Source organism: Neomonachus schauinslandi, chromosome 10 (assembly GCF_002201575.2).
Source record: "Neomonachus schauinslandi chromosome 10, ASM220157v2, whole genome shotgun sequence".
Classification (NCBI taxonomy): domain Eukaryota; kingdom Metazoa; phylum Chordata; class Mammalia; order Carnivora; family Phocidae; genus Neomonachus; species Neomonachus schauinslandi.
In genome coordinates, this window is record NC_058412.1 from 15415665 (window position 1) to 15435496 (window position 19832).

Consider the following 19832-nt stretch of genomic DNA (forward strand, 5'->3'; position numbering starts at 1 on the left):
CAGAGAGAGAGCACAAGCAGGGGGAGGGCAGACTCCCCACTGAGCAGGGAGCCCGAGGTGGGGATCAATCCCAGGACCCTGAGACCATAACCCGAGCCAAAGGCAGACAGATGCTCAACGGATTGAGCCACCTAGGCACCTCCCAAGCTCATATATTTTTATATGAAAATGACTCTTACCAACTTTCTGGATTTTTCTAAGCATTAAAAACATATAGTTGGATAGATGTACAAACATGTATGTGTGCTTACCTCAAAAAATTTCTGTATAACATAGTTTCCAAAAACATCTGTCATTAATTGATAGGCTGCTTGTAGAATTTCATTAAATACCATCTGTCGCTCAGCTGGAGTAGCTCTCTCTAGTTTTTGCTGAATGAACCTATGTAGAAAAATTGTACATGCCATGACAGCACACTGGAAACACGCTTCTGTAAAAATCTGACTTGAGATTTACATATCCCCACATATATACACATAAAATTATTTCCAGAAATAGTACTAATGCATTTAGTACTGTGAATAGCCAATTTAAAGCAAAGAAGACAAAAGTTATGAAGCATTTCTTTATAACACCTTAATTATTTTTTTCCTGTAGAACACCTTAATTTGAAGTAACTACTAGTTAGGTAAACAGTCTGGACATAAAGATGTTTAACACTTAAGTTAGTTCTGGTTGCATTATAATCAATGAAGAAAAATTAGATTTTATTGGTTATTCACGTATTTTTTCATAATATTACTAAATAATATCTAAGTTTAGAGAATAAAAGAGGCTCTTACAAATAAATTCTTAGCCACTGTGAGTGATACAAGGTTGATTTGCTACTCTTAAGAATTTTCAAACATAGGGAGATAAAATAAAACTGTAAAAGGAAAAAACAATTTAAATTTAATGTATGTGTTACAAGTGAAATGTTTCTACTTAACCCACATCACATCAAATACAAATCTATACAGGAATACAAAAGCATTTAACTTTCTAATTTTTTTAGACAAAGTCTACATCAGGGACACTTAAGTCCACAAATGTAATTCAGTACATTATTTTAAAAGGAAAATTAAAGTCAGTCAATGTAATAAAAATAATCCAATAAAAAGGCACTGCTATATATTCATTATACAAATATTCTCATTAGAGAAAACTGGGAAACCATAAATAATTAAAAAACCTGAATTTTTATCATTTGTCCTAGTATCAAAGAAAAAATCCGTATCGGGTATTTATTTTTTAAAAACTTCCAACTTCCATGCAGATTAAATGACCCCAGTCAAGAAAAATTTATGCTCTTACAAGGCAGTAATTTTCAAAGCAAAAATGATAATCACCTACCTAGAACCATGCTGGTCTTGAGAAAACTCAACTATGTGTCCAATCAAGTCTCTAAGTTGAAGGTTTGGGAAACGGTTGTTCCTGAAATCTTCCAATAATCTACTTCGGCCAGAAGGCATAATATCAGACCTATTATACCGAAGCCGAGAAGGAGGAAAGAGCTGGCTGCTGGAGCTAAACAGACTGGAAGTGCTTGAAGCACTTCGGTATTTTGCTTCTGCTCCAGGTGCTGCAGAGATATATCGACCACTACCATTTGTCAGGCCTCCTACAACAAAGCAGCTGTGGTCAGCAAATGTTTTTGACAAGGCCATTCCTCAAATAAGAGTTACTTAAACTAAAAATTCAATCAAGAAATATTCATTCCACTAACCACTAATTCCCATATGTTATAAAAGGAAATTAAAATTGGAAGAGAAATCTCACACATTTACTTTAATGTGTGTATGGCGATAGGATCTGGGGGAAAAAGACTAGAAAACATGAGAAAAATCAACCTGTATTTGTTCTTGACAGTTTAATTTTAATCATAATTATAACATCTAATGTCCTATGTTCTTAGAAGCTTAGTTTAAAACACAATTATAGCAAGTAACGTCATACATACTAGTATCAACACCAGAACACTAAAGCCACCAACAAAATTTCCAGTTTATTAACAAGGTTACAAATAGCTATCAAACTCAGATTTTAAGTCACTGAAATAGAGTTGGGCTGAAATTTACCTCCAGTGTTAATGGAACACTGAGGGCTAAATTCGTCCTTTTTTTGGACTATATAAAAAAATGCATTAAGTCATATAAACCTCTAGGTAAAGAAAAACTTTTTTTTTTTTTTTTAGTAAACTCTGTGCACAAGGTGAGGCTTGAACTCACGACCCTGATATCAAGAGCTGAATGCTCTACTGCCTGAGCCAGCCAGAGCCCCAAAAAACCTTCTTGAAGAAGTTAACACACTGATTAATTTTTGAAGTTTAAAAAAAAACAAAAAACCCAGTTAACTAATCCAAATTACATCTTATTTTTAAAAATTTGAAGGAATATTCTCCATAAAATACTATTATTTTACCAAGAAATAGAAGTAAACATTTATTTTTCCTAGAACTTTAATCTTGATCATTTGAAACAAATAAAAAACCTCTTTAACTTATATTCCATTCCAAGCAAGGTAATTAAAGGGTAGTCAATAGAAACAAAAAATACAAGCAGGAAATTGTTACTACAAATAACCATTTAAAAGTACTTGACAGTGTCCTTTTAAAAAAGAAAAATGTATAGAAAACCATAAAGCGCAGATTTAGTAGCTCAAATAAACAAAATCTACCATCAGCTTTATGCTACTATATACCATCTCAATGTAGAGTAATGCTATATATACAATCGAGACCACAAGGCAGAGATGATGTCAAGGACACACTGTCAGGGCAAAGTTGCCAAGTTATACAGAGGCATTTAAAAGCAAAAAGAGTTATAAGGACAAGGAGCAGTAAGAGTTATAATCCTGAACAGTGAATTGCATTAGAACATTCCTCTTTTACTTACAGTCCCCATTCCTCTAGCTTTTTATTGTTGTTGTTGAATTTCCCACCATCCAGATTATACATATTATAATTTATATGACTTTCCAGTCCCCCTTCCAATGTTAAGAGCCACAAAATTACATCCACCTACCTACATGCTAGATACCTGGCACCTAAAACAATGCCTGACAGACAGTGGGTACACAATAATATTGAGTATTTTATGTAACATTAACTGCCCAAGGTCTGGTTCTGTACCTCTTTCTTAAAAGTGTGTAATTTAACAAACCTTTTTATACACCAAAACCACTAACATAAAATTCTCACATTCATTCAAGGTCTATACAACTATCTCAGTGTTGATGTATAAAAAAATCTAAAAAGTGAAAGAATTCAGTGTTTTAATACTGTCGTGATTTCCTCAATACTCTTTTTTTTTAGGAGGGAGGGGTGGGGGGAGAGAGAGAGAGAGAATCTTAAGCTCCACGTCTAGTGCAGAGCCCAACAAGGGGCTTGATCCCACCACCCCGAGATCGTGACCTCAGCCGACTGATTTCCTCAATACTCTTAACCCTTTAGCTCCTACTATTATTTCTATTTATAGTTCCACAAATATACAGTGCCATGAACTGTTCACTAGCCCATCCGAATCTCTAACAATTCTTCTTTTTGTAGGGCAGGGGTGCTCTGCTTATCATTTCAATCTGTTTTTACAAAGAAAAATTACAATGTCCCGTTCAAAGGCCACTTTGATGATGTCACTTTGCATTAAAGTATCCTGCTAAAGTACATTCTCTAAAATCTTCAGCCTAATTTTCAAGTCATTATGCTGAACCTATTTCCCAAATTTCCTAGTAGAACCTAGTAATTTAACTGTTCACTTATTATTATCTCTGTACCATTGCTAATCATTACCTCAAACCTAAGGCCCAATCCTACATACTTACCCCCAGGTGTGACTATGCCAACTGGTACTTCTAATACCCAACAGCAATTTCTCCCATGTCTAGATACTCTTTGATTATATTCTATCAGCTCCCTAATACCAAACTCCTGATACACTCTTTGACAACTTGAAAAGTCTAATAATGCTAAACTGCCTTGAGTTTAAAAAAAACCTTAGAATTTCAGTTCTGAAAGTCTTAATTAGTATTTGTATTTACAAAATTGAAAAAAATTCACTCAGGGTAGGATACCTTTCTTTCCTTACAAATTAAATAAGCATTTAAAACCCAATTCATAATATACATTAAACACTTTAAATCTAGTTATCTAAACAATCAAAGCATGCCATCCAAAACCTATTTTGGGATTGAGGGACATTTTACAAAACTGGCCTATAATCTTCAAAAAATGTTGAAGTCATAAAGGACTGAGAAATAGTGCAAGATTAAAGAAGAATAAAGAGCCATGACAAATGAGTGTCATATGTGAGCCCCCCCTAATCAATCTCCTTCCCAATCCTTACTCTTTCCTTTAGCCCTCTGGCAAAGTTTGAGTAAGTTGGCTGATTTGATCATGGTATTGTATCGTTGTTAATTCCCGGACTTTGATAATTGTGGTTACATAAAAGAACATCCTTATTTTCAGAAAACATACATTGATATATTTATGGGTAAAGGACAATATAGCTGCAAATTCCTTTCCAAAGTATCAAGAAAAAAAAAATACTGGATGTGAGTGGAAAGGATTATACAGAGAGGAGGAGAGAAGAAGAGAGGAAAAGAATGATAAAGTTAATGTGGTAAAATAACATTTGGAAAATGTGGATAAAGGGTAGGCTGGAATGTTTTTCTATCAGTGTTACAGCTTTCCTGTAAGTCTGAAATTATTCCAAAATTAATTAAAAACAAACATACAAGCAGGCTATCTATATTCATACCATTGCTAGTGGTAGTCTATAAGCAGATGTTTCTGCACCAAATGTGTTAAAGGGATAACAGTCCTTCAATTCATCACTGATATCCCCCCTTATTATTTACCACTTCTTAATCACTACTTGGATAAGAATGTTATTGGACATGGACATTTGTACTATAATTTCACAGATGAAGTCACCAGGGTCCAAATGTGATATGCAGCTAGTCAGCCAGGACTCTTGGCTAAAGCTTATGACATAACAATGTGCTGCCACTTACATGCTATTTACGTAAGGATTTTTCAAGTTCATTCATAACAACTGAGTGAAGGCAAACACCATGCAATTATCCTAGTAGAAACAATATGATTTTATAAGTTTTCATTAATTTCCTTGAGAAGTCTGTTGTTTCAGAATCCTTCCTATTATTAATCAAGAATACAAGATTATAAAATACTAAGAAAAACACAGGAGAAGAAAAACCATGTAAAACTGGAACCACCACAAAATAAATAAACCTGACTAGTCTTTTCATGATTTTCTACCTCCCAAGGATTTGGAAAGGCAGTTCCTCAACCTATCAGACCTGTGTAATCTTTTAAAAATACAGATTTCTGAGCCTTACTCAAGACCTACTGAATTACCCTCAGTGGAAAAATTTATTTAAAAAAAAAAATCTGAAGGTTATTCTGATAGAAGAGTTTGGAGGCTAATGAATTACAATTCAACATAATTCAAGGTTTCATTTTATACCAGGTTGTCAACCACTATTTCAAATAAAAATGGTAATCCTAGTAGATTTGGACCCTGAAAAGGGTACAACCATATATAGGCTATTAGACAGTGCCTGTTTCAGAAGACAAGGCTCTAGAAAGCTCAAGAAATGGTAAGCTGACAACCAAAGATGACCAGTTAGTTGGAGCAGGCAAAGAATCAGTGATATAGAGTGGTAGAAAAAAAGCCTAAAATGAGGACAGTCTATTTTATTTTTTGACATTTAGTTACTTCTACCCCATAAACAGGACAGCTTAGTACTTTTAGTTTCAATATTTTTTTCTATGATCACTTTAAAAGAAGTATATGGAACATTTAGAGTAGATGGTAACAACCACGAATAATGTGACTTATTGATACATTTATATGCATATGTTGGACTTTGGTAGGAAAATGACTTTGGAGCAGTGCTTCTCAATATGCACATGAATCACTTTGGGGTACTGGTTACACATTCCTAACTTTAAAAATTTCTCAAAGGACAACACTGATCAGACCTTATTCCTGAGTTCTGGTGTCTCGTTTTAAATAGGGTTTACGTGTTCAACATAATCAGTTTCCTTACCTACTTTAGAAAGTCCACTTAAGGGGCGCCTGGGTGGCTCAGTTGGTTAAGCGACTGCCTTCAGCTCAGGTCATGATCCTGGAGTCCCAGGATCGAGTCCCGCATCGGGCTCCTTGCTCGGCAGGGAGTCTGCTTCTCCCTCTGACCCTCCCCCCTCTCATGCTCTCTCTCTCTCTCATTCTCTCTCTCAAATAAATAAATAAAATCTTAAAAAAAAAAAAAGTCCACTTAATAACTTAATATTCATAACTGATACTATGCACTAGACCCTGAGGGTCCACGAGGGTCTTTTTAAAAGGCAGGAACCATTTACTGAGCGTTCTTTCTTGGACACTGAGAATGTGAACTTTGCATAAAATGCTATTCGGTGTTGAAATTGTGCCTCCTGCAGTTTGTTGTTCTGTTTTAAGCCACTCAGCTGGGGTAATTTGCCGTAACAGCCCTGGGAAACTAACATAGATTTTGGTACTCAGAGTGAAGTGCTACTATAAAAAAAAATGCCTAAAAATGAAGTGACTTTGGAGATGGGCAGAAATGTGGATATTAAAGGCAATTCTGGGGAGGGTTCAGATAGATGTGAGGAGCACTTATTAAAAGCTGCTACCATCTTAGAGAGTACGTATGTTTGTCATGAACAATGTTGGTAAAATATGAATACTAAAGATGCTCCAAATGAGGTCTCAAGAAAATGAAAAACAAGTTACTGGAAATAGGGAAACTAGACTGAAATGTGGTACGCTGGGTGGAAAACAGAAGTGGTATGGATACTAAGATTTCAGAGCAACATGTTAAAGGTATACTCTGGTTTCTCCTAGATGCTTAAGGTAAAATAAGAGAAAGAGATAATTCAAAGAAGGAACTGTTAAGCCAAAGAAAACCAGCACTTGATGATCTGGAAAAAAATCTTAGCTTATCGAGATAGAATGCTGAGGGCACAGAGCCAACGGGTGTGGCTGGACAGTCTCTTGACATTAATGGACAGCCCAACAGTGTTTTTGAGAATTTCCTATCAACAGAAACACTGCCAGACTGGTCTGAAAGATCAGAGATGGGACAAAATGAAGAACGACTGAGAGCAGAGCCACAGATGCAGAGGCTAGAGGGGTGGGGCAGCAGTAGGCCTAGAGGACAGAGCAGACGGTGTAGTCGTGGCCGAGTGGTTAAGGCGATGGACTAGAGGACAGAGCATCTAAGCCACAGATGATTATTCTCAGGCCTTGTAACAAATAGGATTTGCCCTGCTGGCTTTCAGACTTGCTTGGGACTGGTAATCCCTTCATTCCTTCCAATTTCTCCCTTTTGCAATGGGACTGTCTATACGATGCCTGTCCTACTATAGTATTTTAGAAGCGGATAACTTGTTTTATAGGTTTCATAGGTCCACAGATGGAGAAGAATTTTGTCCCAGGATGGACCATATTCAGTGTCTCACCTGACAGACAAGATGAGATTTGGACTTAGAATTCTGAGTTATTTAGATGAGGTTTTAGACTCTGAGTTGATGGGAGGATGGGTTCCGACTCTTGGTGATGTTGGTTTTGGGTAAATGTATTCTGCATGTGGGCCAAACATGAATTGGAGGAGCCAGAGGGCAGCCTATACTAGGTTGAATGGTCTCCCAAAAAAGTATGTTCAATTCTTAACTCCTAGTACCTGTGAATTTGATTTTACTTGGAAATAGCATCTTTACAGATGTCACCAAGTTAAAGAAAGGTCATTCTGGATTAGGCTGGGCCCCTACTCAATGACTGGTGTCCTTGTAAGAGGAGTAAAATTAGGACAGAGACACACAGGGAGAATGTCACATAATGAGGTAGGCAGAGATGAGAGTGATGCATCTAATAAGCCAAGGTTTACCAGCAACCACCAGAAGCTAGGAAGAGGCAAGGAAGGACTGCCCTCTTTGGTCTTCAAAAGGACATGGCCCTGCTGTCACCTTGATTTGATTTCTACCCTTCAGAAGTGTGAGACAATAAATTTGTGTTTTAAGCCACCTAGCTGTAGTAGTTTGTTAAAGCAGTCCTAGGAAACGAATACATATGCTATCCTTCTTAACAACCCTATGGGACAAGAATATTATCTCCATTTTACTTGTCACACAATAGGCTTGGAGAAGCTAAATACCTTATTCGAGGATGCATAAATAATAATGAGACTGAGGGTTTTTTTTTAAACCATTATGTCTCAATAATTCACTTAAAGCTTTTAGTTATATCCCGCTATACCTCATGAAGAACATTTTACACCATATGATGTTCTTAAATCTGGGATATGTTTCAAGTTACATGGGGAGTAAGTCACAAAGAATTTTTCTAATCATTATTAAATATGTATTTGCCATATAAAGACACAAAAATTTTACTGGAAAAAGACTGAGATTTCAGTGAGTTTAAAACCAATGTGGTTTTTTTTTTTTTTTTAAGATTTTACTTATTTATTTTTTTAGAGAGGAAGCAACAGAATAGGGGGAGGGGCAGTGGGAGAGGGAGAGAATCTCCAGCAGGCTCCCCGCTGAATGCAGAGCCTGACTCTGGGCTCATCTGGGCTCATTCCCACGACCCTGAGGTCACGACCTAAGACGAAACCAAGAGTCGGATGCTCAACCAACTGAGCCACCCAGGTGCCCCAAACACCAATGTGATTCTAGTTTAAAGCATGGTCTTCCACATAACACTTAACAGGTTAATATAAAAAGCAAGAAGCATGAACACGGCTGGTATACAACCTTAAAGTTGTACATCTTATGACAATATGTACAGCAAACATCAGATGCAAACTACAAACCAAAATAACAATCTGTTGTTTCCATTTCTACTGCTTGTAATTGTTTTCTAAAAGCAATTAAGCAACCTTACCTTTTAGCCTCTAGTTAGGCGTAAAGGTTCTAAAAATATAAAGAAGGAGACCATCATGACAAAAGATACTTGATAATCTTCCCTCGTTCATCAAAGAGCATTTACAGACTTGAGTTATTAACACATGAACTATAGAATTCAGACTAGTATTACATTATTTCTATCACTAACTCACTTGCTGATTCCCATTATTTCAACAAAAAGGCTAGTTTGTTTGGTTTCAAAAGTTGCCTGAACCTTAATCTTCAGTGAAAGCTACCTCTCTGTTGAAAATGAGGACACTTTAAAAACTGCCTATGAGCCCAAAATCCTAAGTAGTGGTGTGAACTTCATTGACTGCCTGATGTAAACATGTGGGCAAAAGTATCTCCCTGCACATCTCAAACCACCCTCTCAGATCTGACTTGAATTCCTCTCTTTGGTTAATACTTTTGGTGACATAACAAACCATCAGGCTACATACAACATCTGCATTTCTTTTAATATATTCCTGTTGCGATTTCATGGCCAGCTGTTCTGAATAACTGGGGTAAAAGACAACTTTCTGATCCTAGACAAACACGGGCACAATGATTTTATCTCTTGATGGGACTGTTTACACTGGTAGGAAGAGGGCTGAACTGGGAAGGTACTGTGAAAGATACATTTAACCCAGAAAAACCTAGACCTAAACTCATTTCCAAAAACCAAAACCAAACCAAACAACCCCCACACACACACACAAAAATAAAAATTCCACAACTGTCATGGAACTTTTCAAAGTGCAGTATTCTGAAGAGTATGATCCTAACAAACTGATCAGAAAACACTGACTGAACAGCCAAATAATGCTTTAATGTAGAAATCCAAATAGAATGTAAAATAATTTTTGAAACAAAGTAGCTAATGTCTAAGAATAGATTCATCAATAAAATAACGAAGAAATAAAACCCCTCAAATTCAATTACCCAAACTTCTGTTGAGATCTGAATACTCTTAAAGCTGTGGAGAAAGGCCTGGGCTTTCTTGCTTCTAATCTAAAATAAACCCAGAAGTAACTCTAATAGAAGTCCAGTCTGTGGTAAATTTGGTACAAAAAAAAACATGAAGGAAAGATGGTAATTTTAATGGAGAGACTATGTTTTTATAAAATGGAATTAAAGTGCAATAAGAAAAGAGCATTACAATCATTACATTTAAGTGCTGGTATACATGTCTACATTCAACCCAACACTACAAACCCCATGATGGTGGGTAAGGATGGTGTCTTTTTCCTTAAGGAAATATCTCTAGTCAAGCAGTCTGGCCTGTAGGTATTCTTTACTGGCTGAATGAATTAATATTAGCAAAATTTCTGATCAGACACAAAAATTCTTAAATGGAGGTCAATAAAACTACCCACGAAAGATTAACATAAAATATAGATTAGTCTAAGTATAAATTAAAGTTAATCCTATTTAAAACATCACATAAAGAAGACCCTATGTCATCAGTTTTAATTTAAAAACTAGTTATAAAATGTTTTAAGAGCCTAAGGTAAAAATTATTTAATTTGGATTAAAGGTCAATTGTTAACAAGTGAAAAAACCATAAAGCAGCCAATATACTAACATTCAAACTCACTTTTCCCACCAACTCACAATAGGCTAAATTATATTTTACCATAATTTTATTAAAAATTCTAAACTTAGGGAATATTTATTTAGAGACAGGTATTAGACAGAAAAAAAAAGCATTCTTTGAGAAGCAGTGTGACATCTTGGAATGAGCCAGACAGACCTGGGCTCAAGATTTTTGTTCTTTACTAACTTCTTGACTGTAAGCAAGTTATGTGAGAATAACAGGTATGTGTGTGGGGGGGGGTATGTGTAGTGTGCAAGAGGAGTCAAAGTTCACTTCTCTCTATCTGGATATTTAACTGCTCCAGTCCAATTTACTAAAAAGACTGTCCTTCCCAAACATGCCAGAGTGTGGGCATAGATCAGGTAACTAAATGACTAGGTTTATTTCTGGATCCGCTATTCTACTCCACTGGTTTACTTATCCTTGTGTCAATGTCACAAGTTTAGATACTGTAAGTTTACAATAAATTTTGATATTAACTGGTTCTTCAAGATCGTCTTGACTGTTCTCAGCTGTCTTTCCATTTACATTATTTAAATCTGCTTGTCAATTTCTTTAAAAAGCCTGAAAAATTCTTGGAACTGTTTTATTTTATTTTTTTTAAGATTTTATTTATTTATTTGAGAGAGAGAGCTTATGAGAGGGAGGAGGGTCAGAGGGAAAAGCAGACTCCCTGCCGAGCAGGGAGCCCCATGCGGGACTCCAGGATCATGACCTGAGCCGAAGGCAGTCGCTTAACCAACTGAGCCACCCAGGCGCCCCTTGGAACTGTTTTAAATCTATACATCAACCTGAAGAAAGGTATCGTCTTTTTAACACTGAATTTTTCAACCCCCACATGGTATGTTCACGTTCACCTATTTATTTGTCTTAACTTTTCTTTTTATAAAGATTTTATTTATTTATTTGATAGAGCACAAGCGGGGGCGGGGGAGGCAGAGGGAGGAGAAGCAGACTCCTTGCTGAGCGCAGAGACTGATATGGGGCTCGATTCTAGGACCCTGAGATCATGACCTGAGCCAAAGGCAGATGCTTAACCAAGTAGGCAACCCCGGTGCCCTGTCTTAACTTCTGTCAGTGTTTTAGAGTTTACAGTGTGAAAGATCTTGCTCTTCTTCCAATGGACCTATTCCTGGATACATTATAAGGAAACAATCACACATGAAAATATTCTGAATATGTAAGTCAATTTTCAATGTCACCCCATGAGACACACGCTGTTTTCATTTTCAAAGATTATTTGGCTAAATTATTTGGCTAAATCTCTCCCCTGAAGTACATCTGCATATATTTTAAGAGCTCTGTCTCTGATCCTATGTTTATTTAATGTACATTGGTTAGTATATGAACAAAACAATGATATAAATTCTAGGTGAAGTCTTGGCAGATTAAAAGAATTTTTAAGGCACAAAAAGACTTAACTTGCTATCTCAGTAAAAAGAAAAAGGTAGAGAAATTGAGTGCGGAGCTGAAACACAAATGTGAAGGTTAAGGCCAAAAAATAAAAACAGTAAGATGACAGTAAATAACGACATATAATGAGCAAAAGTTGAAAAAAGCTCCAATCTGCAAAATTCGTTATCAAGGGTGAAAAAGGCATTTAAAAACACATAAACAAAAAAATTAAAAAAAAAAAATAACACATACAAAAAGAAAAGAGACTTTTTAATTTTCTCTCATCTATCAACTTTTATCCCTCAAAACCAATTTTTTAAAGATTTTTATTTATTTGACAGAGAGAGAGCGCAAACAGGGGGAGCAGCAGAAGGGGAGGGAGAAGCAGGCTCCTGATGAGCAGGGAGCCCGATGCGGGGCTCAATCCCAGCACCCTGGGATCATGACCTGAGCAAAGGCAGACGCTTAATGGACTGAGCGACCCAGGCGCCCCAAATCCTCCCACAACTTTAAAATATGCAATGGCAAGCAGAGTTCAGATAAAAAAAAAAAAAGGCATTAGGGAGACAATGGAGGACAAGATCAAAGGTTCACATGAACACCCAAGGGATCCAGGAACTATAAAAAGGAAATGTGAACTAGAATAAGGTCATGTGTAAATTATGAATTATTTCCTTCCAAGGTATCTCTCTCCCTGTGGGTGCTACTGGAAATTTCAGTGGGATAAAATCATTTTTTCTTTCTTATGAGAAGATCAGCATCTGGTTATTGAATGTCAACAGAATCCCTACAATCACTGTGGTAAGCAAATACTGTTGCCACACAATTACAAATTGTTTACCTCCTCATGCTTGGTATTTTAAACAACTGCTCCAAGTGATTCTGATGCTGAACCAGACTCAAATCATCAAGTATTTGGTAGTTCTAAACCTGAGATTATCTTAACTGAATTAAATGGTGAAAACATTCTCAGTCATTAGAAACACAAAGTCACAGATAATGTTATTAAAAACACAGAAGTAGGGGCGCCTGGGTGGCTCAGTTGGTTAAGCGACTGCCTTCAGCTCAGGTCATGATCCTGGAGTCCTGGGATCGAGTCCCGCATCGGGCTCCCTGCTCGGCAGGGAGTCTGCTTCTCCCTCTGACCCTCCCCCCTCTCATGTGCTCTCTCTCATTCTCTCTCTCTCAAATAAATAAATAAATAAATCTTAAAAAAAAAAAAAACACACAGAAGTAAAAATCCATCACTATAACTCAACTAGAACTAAGATCAATAAATTTGTATACAGAAATGAAACAAATTCTTCCGTGAGTAATAATGTAATTTTGGGATCTCTTCACAGAATATTTCATACCAATCAATAAATAAAGGCTGTGAAGTAGTGTTTTAACATCTCCACGAGAACCTATAAATAATATTCTGTTAAGAGCTGGAAATGCTGTCCTATAGCCAGTTCCTGAGTTGCCTGACTTATGATTAACACATATTATTCTTATTTCATGGAGTAGATAATATATTTGGACTTTCTCAAGAATAACTAAAATGAGGGCGCCTGGGTGGCTCAGTCGGTTAGGCCACTGCCTTTGGCTCAGGTCATAATCCTGGAGTCCCAGGATCCAGTCCCACATTAGGCTCCCTGCTCAGCAGGGACTCTGCTTCTCCCTCTAACCCTCCCCTCTCTCATGTGCTCTCTGTCTCAAAAAAAAAAATAATAATAATTAAAATGAGAAAGAAAGGGATCTAGAAGTTTAGTAATCTTATATAGAACTTTAAAAAAAATATAACCTATGCCATTGTTGAGGTACCAGATTTGGAGGCTGATTAGAATACTGTTATTTATACACTTTGTAAAACTGTTCAGTTTATTACAGCATAGCATAACAGAAAAATCAAGGATAGTATCAGGAGTCAAGTGGTATTCTATCGTCAATTCCATCATTTACTGGTTTGGGCAAATCTCTTGGGTGCCTAAAACCTACACTTTTCTTATCTTTAATGGCCATATCGCTCAAACAGTCTACATTAAGAATTAGGATGAAATGAAATAATGAATATGAAGATGATTTAGAAAACTATTCAAATGCTATTCAATTATAGGGACCCTATTACTTAAAAGATAATAGTACTTTTAATGAAAGCTTCAAAACAATTTATACTGTTTTCTGCTTTAAGGACCACATAGGACACTTAGAAAAACCACATATCGCCTTACCAACCAATTTGGTCATACTTGTTTTAATTTTTAAACATTTCATTCTAAGAGAAGGAGATGACAAAAATCTGCCAAAGTTTAGCAATTTTAATAGATGTTAACCTGTACTTAATAGGAAAAAATGATCTTAAATTTTATTCTGCCTATTTTTAATAAAAAATTTTCTGCAATTAGAGGAGAATATAGGTGGGACGCCTGGGTGGCTCAGTCGGTTAGGCGTCTGCCTTTGGCTCAGGTCATAGCTCAGGGTCCTGGGATCGAGCCCCATGTTGGGCTCCCTGCTCAGTGGAGAGTCTGCTTCTCCCTTTTTCTCTCCCCCTGCCTGTCCCCCTGCTCTTGCTCGCTTTCTCTCTCAAATAAAATTAAGAGAGAGAAAATAGGTTATAAAAATCTTTTAATCCTTAACAAGCTAAAGTACTGAATTTAATTACTGAATATAAGACATTAATGAATTGTCAGAACTGACAGCCACCTTTATTTAATAAACTAATTTCACTAAGCTCAAAGCTTGAATTACACTTTTTAGCACCCTGTTCTTAAGAAAAACATAAGCCAGTTCAAAAATGAAGAGATCCAAATAATAAGCCATCAGTTTGTCAAGTCCTAAGTTAAATAAAAACACAGAATGTTGCTTTATACCCAGGAAATTGCGTATCAATCTGATTACTATGAGCATAAAGATTAGAGTAAATCAGAAATCACTAACACGTTTTAGAAGTTTACTAAAAAAAGGAAAAATAGAAAAGGAAAGAATTCGTTAGCTAACTCCAAGGAGAAGAAAATAATACTGGAAATATTTAATGATTTTTTCCACAGAGATGAAGTACCTCAAAATAAGATACTGACTTCTATGAGAGAGAATGATTAAAGAAACAACTGCAGGTAGATTTTCCCCATCTCTACAGATCAAGAAAACATGAAAAAATAATTCATTTAATGTTGAACACTTAACCTGAAGCACAGAATATGGCATTGCTCTTTGCATTTCAAGATAAAAACCGTTAATTTTAAATTTCTTCTCTTTCCTTGTTCTTTCCCACTATTTCTAATTCCCAGTATTTAAGTGCTTTTAAAAAGCTGTAGTCAAACGGGAGCTAATTGTAAGGGCTCCAAATGGCCAAAGATGGTACATTTTTAAAAAAAGATTTTATTTATTTATTTGAGAGAGAGATAGCAGGCAAGCGAAAGAACACAAGTGGGAGGAGGGGCAGAAGGAGAGGGAAAAGAAGACTCCCTACTGAACCTGACAGGGGGCCCAATCCCAGGACCCTGGGATCATGACCTGAGCTGAAGGCAGATGCTTAACTGACTGAGCCACCCAAGCACCCCAGATGGTAAAAATTTTAGGATCAAAAAAAGGTATAAAATTGATGTCTCTCAGACTGCAATGGACTAAAACCTATAAACTACCCTTAAAAAGTCATCAATTTACAGGTAACGATGATTAAAAGAACACGGGTTACATAAAGAAATTGCTAGGCCATCAACTCATTCTCAGAAGTTAATTCTCAAAGTTAGAAAATAAAGTTAAAGAAATCAAGCATTCTCCTGACTCCTATATGAACTATATTCCAGGGTAACCTCACAACTGATGCAAAGTTCCTTTTTATAGAAAACTTCCAGCTAATAAATGCTGAAGGTATGAGAAAATTAGAGTTTCACCACTTTGCAACCTCTGGAAAAATAGACAACGATTAAGGCTGCACGCCATTAGGTGAATCGGGCTGACAAGTTCACAATGGAGACAACCAGAGACATGTCTTCTGATATGGTGCAACAGAAAGAATACAGAACCCATTTTGCCAAAAACAGCAAAAAACAAACAGTAAGACCAGGCCTCTAGATTTAATTCCATTTTACAAGAAATACAGGAAATAGAGGAACACATTAAATACTACCATGGGGGAGCAGTCAGCAAAGTTAGGAATGTTGGAAATTCAACAGGACAAAGTTTCTTCAATAAAGAAATGAAAGAAAAAACAGAGGAAGGGGAAATGGCTCCAGATTAAAGGGCATATCAAACAAATGCAATGTATGGGGCCTTATAAGGACCCATAAAAAGACATTTAAGTCAATTAGGGAAAATAGAAAAATGAGAAATTACTGATTTTAAAAGATATGATGATATTGTGGTTGTAATTGTTTTTAAAAAGGAATTTTATCTCTTGGAAATTTTGTCCTAGGAAAGGGAGGAATAAAATTTTTTCATGTTCCTGGCTTCATTAAAATGCAACAAGGTTGCAAACCAGGAATATTTTAGTTTATAAAAAAATGAACAGGGCGCCTGGATGGCTCAGTTGGTTAAGTGGCTGCCTTTGGCTGAGGTCATGATCCCAGAGTCCTGGGATTGAGTTCCACATCAGACTCCCTGCTCGGCGGGGAGTCTGCTTCTCCCTCTCCCTCTCCCTCTGCCCCTCCTCCTGCTTGTGCTTGCTCTATCCCCCCTCTCTGTGTCAAATAAATAAAATCTTTAAAAAAAATAAATTAATTAAAAAATGAACAACCAAAACCTATCAACTGAAATACTTGTTAATGAAAAAGTGAATAGTAGTCATAAGCTGAAAATACTTATGTTGATCAAATGACAACTATTTTAAAAAACAAAACATCTTTTTTGGAAAGACAGAAGCACACAATGTTGCTATGAGGCCCTTTCTGTGAATCAAATAACTAGCAAAGGGAGAGCTGGTTTAAAAAAAAAAAGTGTGTCATTCAATACTTTTAGAATACAGGTATCAGGAGGGCCTATCAGTAATTATAATGGTTACCTGTCTGAAAATCTCACAAGACAATAACCTGGAACTAATTAATTCCAACCAATTAAAATGAAACTGAGAACTAACTCCTATCTCAGGATATTCTATTCTTAATATGTGAGCTACTGAGTAAGATTATTTCTAAAAATGGATATGCAAATTCATTTCCATAGGTATTTTCTAAATCATCTGCCTTGTTAACTTGATTCATGAAGAAATCACCTAAAGGATATACAATTATTTTCTTAGACCAGAGAGCATGTAAGTCTTGTATTGTGACTTAATCAGATGAAAGCAAAGAATAGATTACTTCCATGAACACTATGTAAAGAGCAAATTTATGAAATATATTAAATTTTTCCAACCTGGCAGGGTCTATACGGTCCTTGTTAACAACATTGCCAGTCTTACTATAGCTAAAACTAACGGAAATTGGGAGATCACAAAAGAAAGTCATCTACAGATAATTCTAATCAGAGGTGTATTAAAATATCAGATTTCCAGTTGAAGCTAAACTAAGGGGTTTAACTTTGGGTACAAAAGTATCAGGCTGTAATGCAGAAATGCTGGCCCAAATGATGATTATTTCTCATAACTGACAAGAATTTCTTCGCTAAGCATCTACACAGCTGGGTTCTTTACAGTCTGAAGAAAAATATCTTGATTGCTGTTTAATTATAGATACATCTAAAAAGTCATTTATGTCTAATTTCTAAGCAAGCTATGTAAAATAATTAATGCCATTTTTACAGGCTCTAAAGCACAACATAAGCAGTAACAGTTGACAGGAATCTGATCTGGAACTTACCTATGTAAGGACAGGACATGACAAATAGAATTTTTAACAAATAAAACACAAAATTATGAAAGACCTATTCTTAGGCTTGTTATGTTCCAAATTTTTGTGTCCATTTCAAAGTTTCAAAGGCATGTCTTACATGGGGGTGGTGGGAGTGAGTGGGTCTGAGTAGATATAATAGCGATCAGGAACTGAGCAGCTCCTATGACCAAGAAAAGATGATAAATGAACAAAGGTGTCAGGCTACAAACTAATTAAGTTTACACAAATAGTGCTGTATAGGAGATCTTAGGACCCCATCCAAATAAATTAATAGTTGTATATATTTAATATCTACAAAAGAGCAAGGACCCAGAATTTGGGGCACAGGACCGGCCTTTAAAACTCTAGGCCACTTCACAATGACATATATCTAAACAATGATCACTGCAAAAGATCCTTTTGTTACACGGACACTTACGTATTAATGAACTTGAGGAAAAAACTGCTATACCCTTATGACGGGGGGGGGGGGTCAAATATAATCATTAACTTATATTTGCTAACAACAGCCAACATGACTTTTTAAATCACAAGCTGATTTAAATCTTTCCAAGCACATAAAAAATCAAAAAAAAGAATCTCAGTTTTGAGTTTACTAAAGTTACAAAAATTCAAAATCTAATTTTAATCAAATAACTTTCCTTGAAGAGACAGGGATTCATACACAGCCTCTGATATCCAAAATCTCTTAAAAATACTCTGTTAACTACATGAATAAATACTTCCTGGAGAGGGAAAAGGGTAACCACCATCTCAATCATCTTGGGGTGGGGGGCAATTTTAACATACAGATAGAAACAAAAGTTCTAAATGCTCCAAATTTAAGGGTATAAAAAGCCTAAAACATTTTTTTTCTTAAACTAACGACATATTCAAAGGTAAGAGTATATGGACCAAACCCATAAGACTCTAACTCATAAACATACTAAGTTCATATACCCTGATACAACCTTTGAGAAAATGGCCAGGCACTCAAAGGCCAAAGCAAAAACCATTGTACTAATCTAAATTATTTGAATTTCAGTAACTATGTGACTAATGTTTTCCTTTAGGTGTGCAAAAACTTGCAACAGTGAAATTTCTTTTACTATCAGGTTTAAACAGTTGACTTTTCAGATGATCTAAAACACACACAAATCAAAAGCACAGACAAGAAAAAACACACCACTGTATTTCATAAAAGAAACATAAGATACAATAGGGGTCTTTACCTTACTGTACATTAGACCCTCACTTTGAATTTTCACGAAAGTAGAACTTTTTCAAAAGGCTAATATCTAAAAGCAAAAGCAATTTGGCATGTTTTATCCAACATTAAATATTTTACATATATTATAAACACACACACAAACACACTTACATGTATACATACAAATAAAAAGGGTTTTGGTTTTTTTTTTTTTACCTAAATGCAAACTGGATGAGGATCCATGTGATGAAAGTGATGGCGGTGGCGTAAGTGAATGTCCTGGAGTTTGGCTTGGCAGAGGCATGCCTATTGGACTTGGAGAGGAGGAAAATCCCAGACTATTGTAAAATGGTTGCCCTATGGGTGCTAGGCTGCTACTAGATCTTTTGTACAAGTCAGAGCTAGTAGATAGAGACTCTCTCCTTGTGGCACTACTACTTGCAGAACTGCCAACTGAAGAAGAAATAAAAAAAACCCTAATTACATACATGTGTTAACTGAATAAAACCTATCCCCAACTCTTGCTGGGAAATAACAGAAGTGATCACAATAATTATTTTTAGAAACATTATGGAGGAGATAATTACTGTGATAACTATATAAACTAACTTATTAATCATAAAAGGGTATAAATGCACCCCAATAAAGTAACCAAATACTTAACAGAGCACTCGTATGTTTATTATTTCACACATATTTACCACTGACACATATGATTACTGTGCTTTAATACCCTGGTATGATTTATAAACCCTGGAATTGTAAGGTGTCGGCTTTAGGAGACGCTAGAGATTAAATTCCAGTAAGATTAAATTTTGGTAGTGTCCTAATCTCTGGAATCAGGTTCTTAGACTTCAACTCAATGCCAAGAAAGGATTACCCTGATAAATAGATTAATAATACATTTCCTTCACCATTCACATTTAATTTTGC

At 35.9% G+C, this 19832-nt stretch overlaps 1 protein-coding gene across 1 annotated transcript in view; it reads right to left on the bottom strand.

Moving 5' to 3' along the window:
* PUM2 (pumilio RNA binding family member 2) overlaps nt 1-19832 on the bottom strand; it is a 101696-nt gene that overhangs the window by 12763 nt on the left and 69101 nt on the right. Inside the window, 3 exon segments of the mRNA XM_021697569.2 lie at nt 252-381; nt 1333-1600; nt 19116-19352. Of these exon segments, the coding sequence (XP_021553244.1) occupies nt 252-381; nt 1333-1600; nt 19116-19352 (635 nt within the window).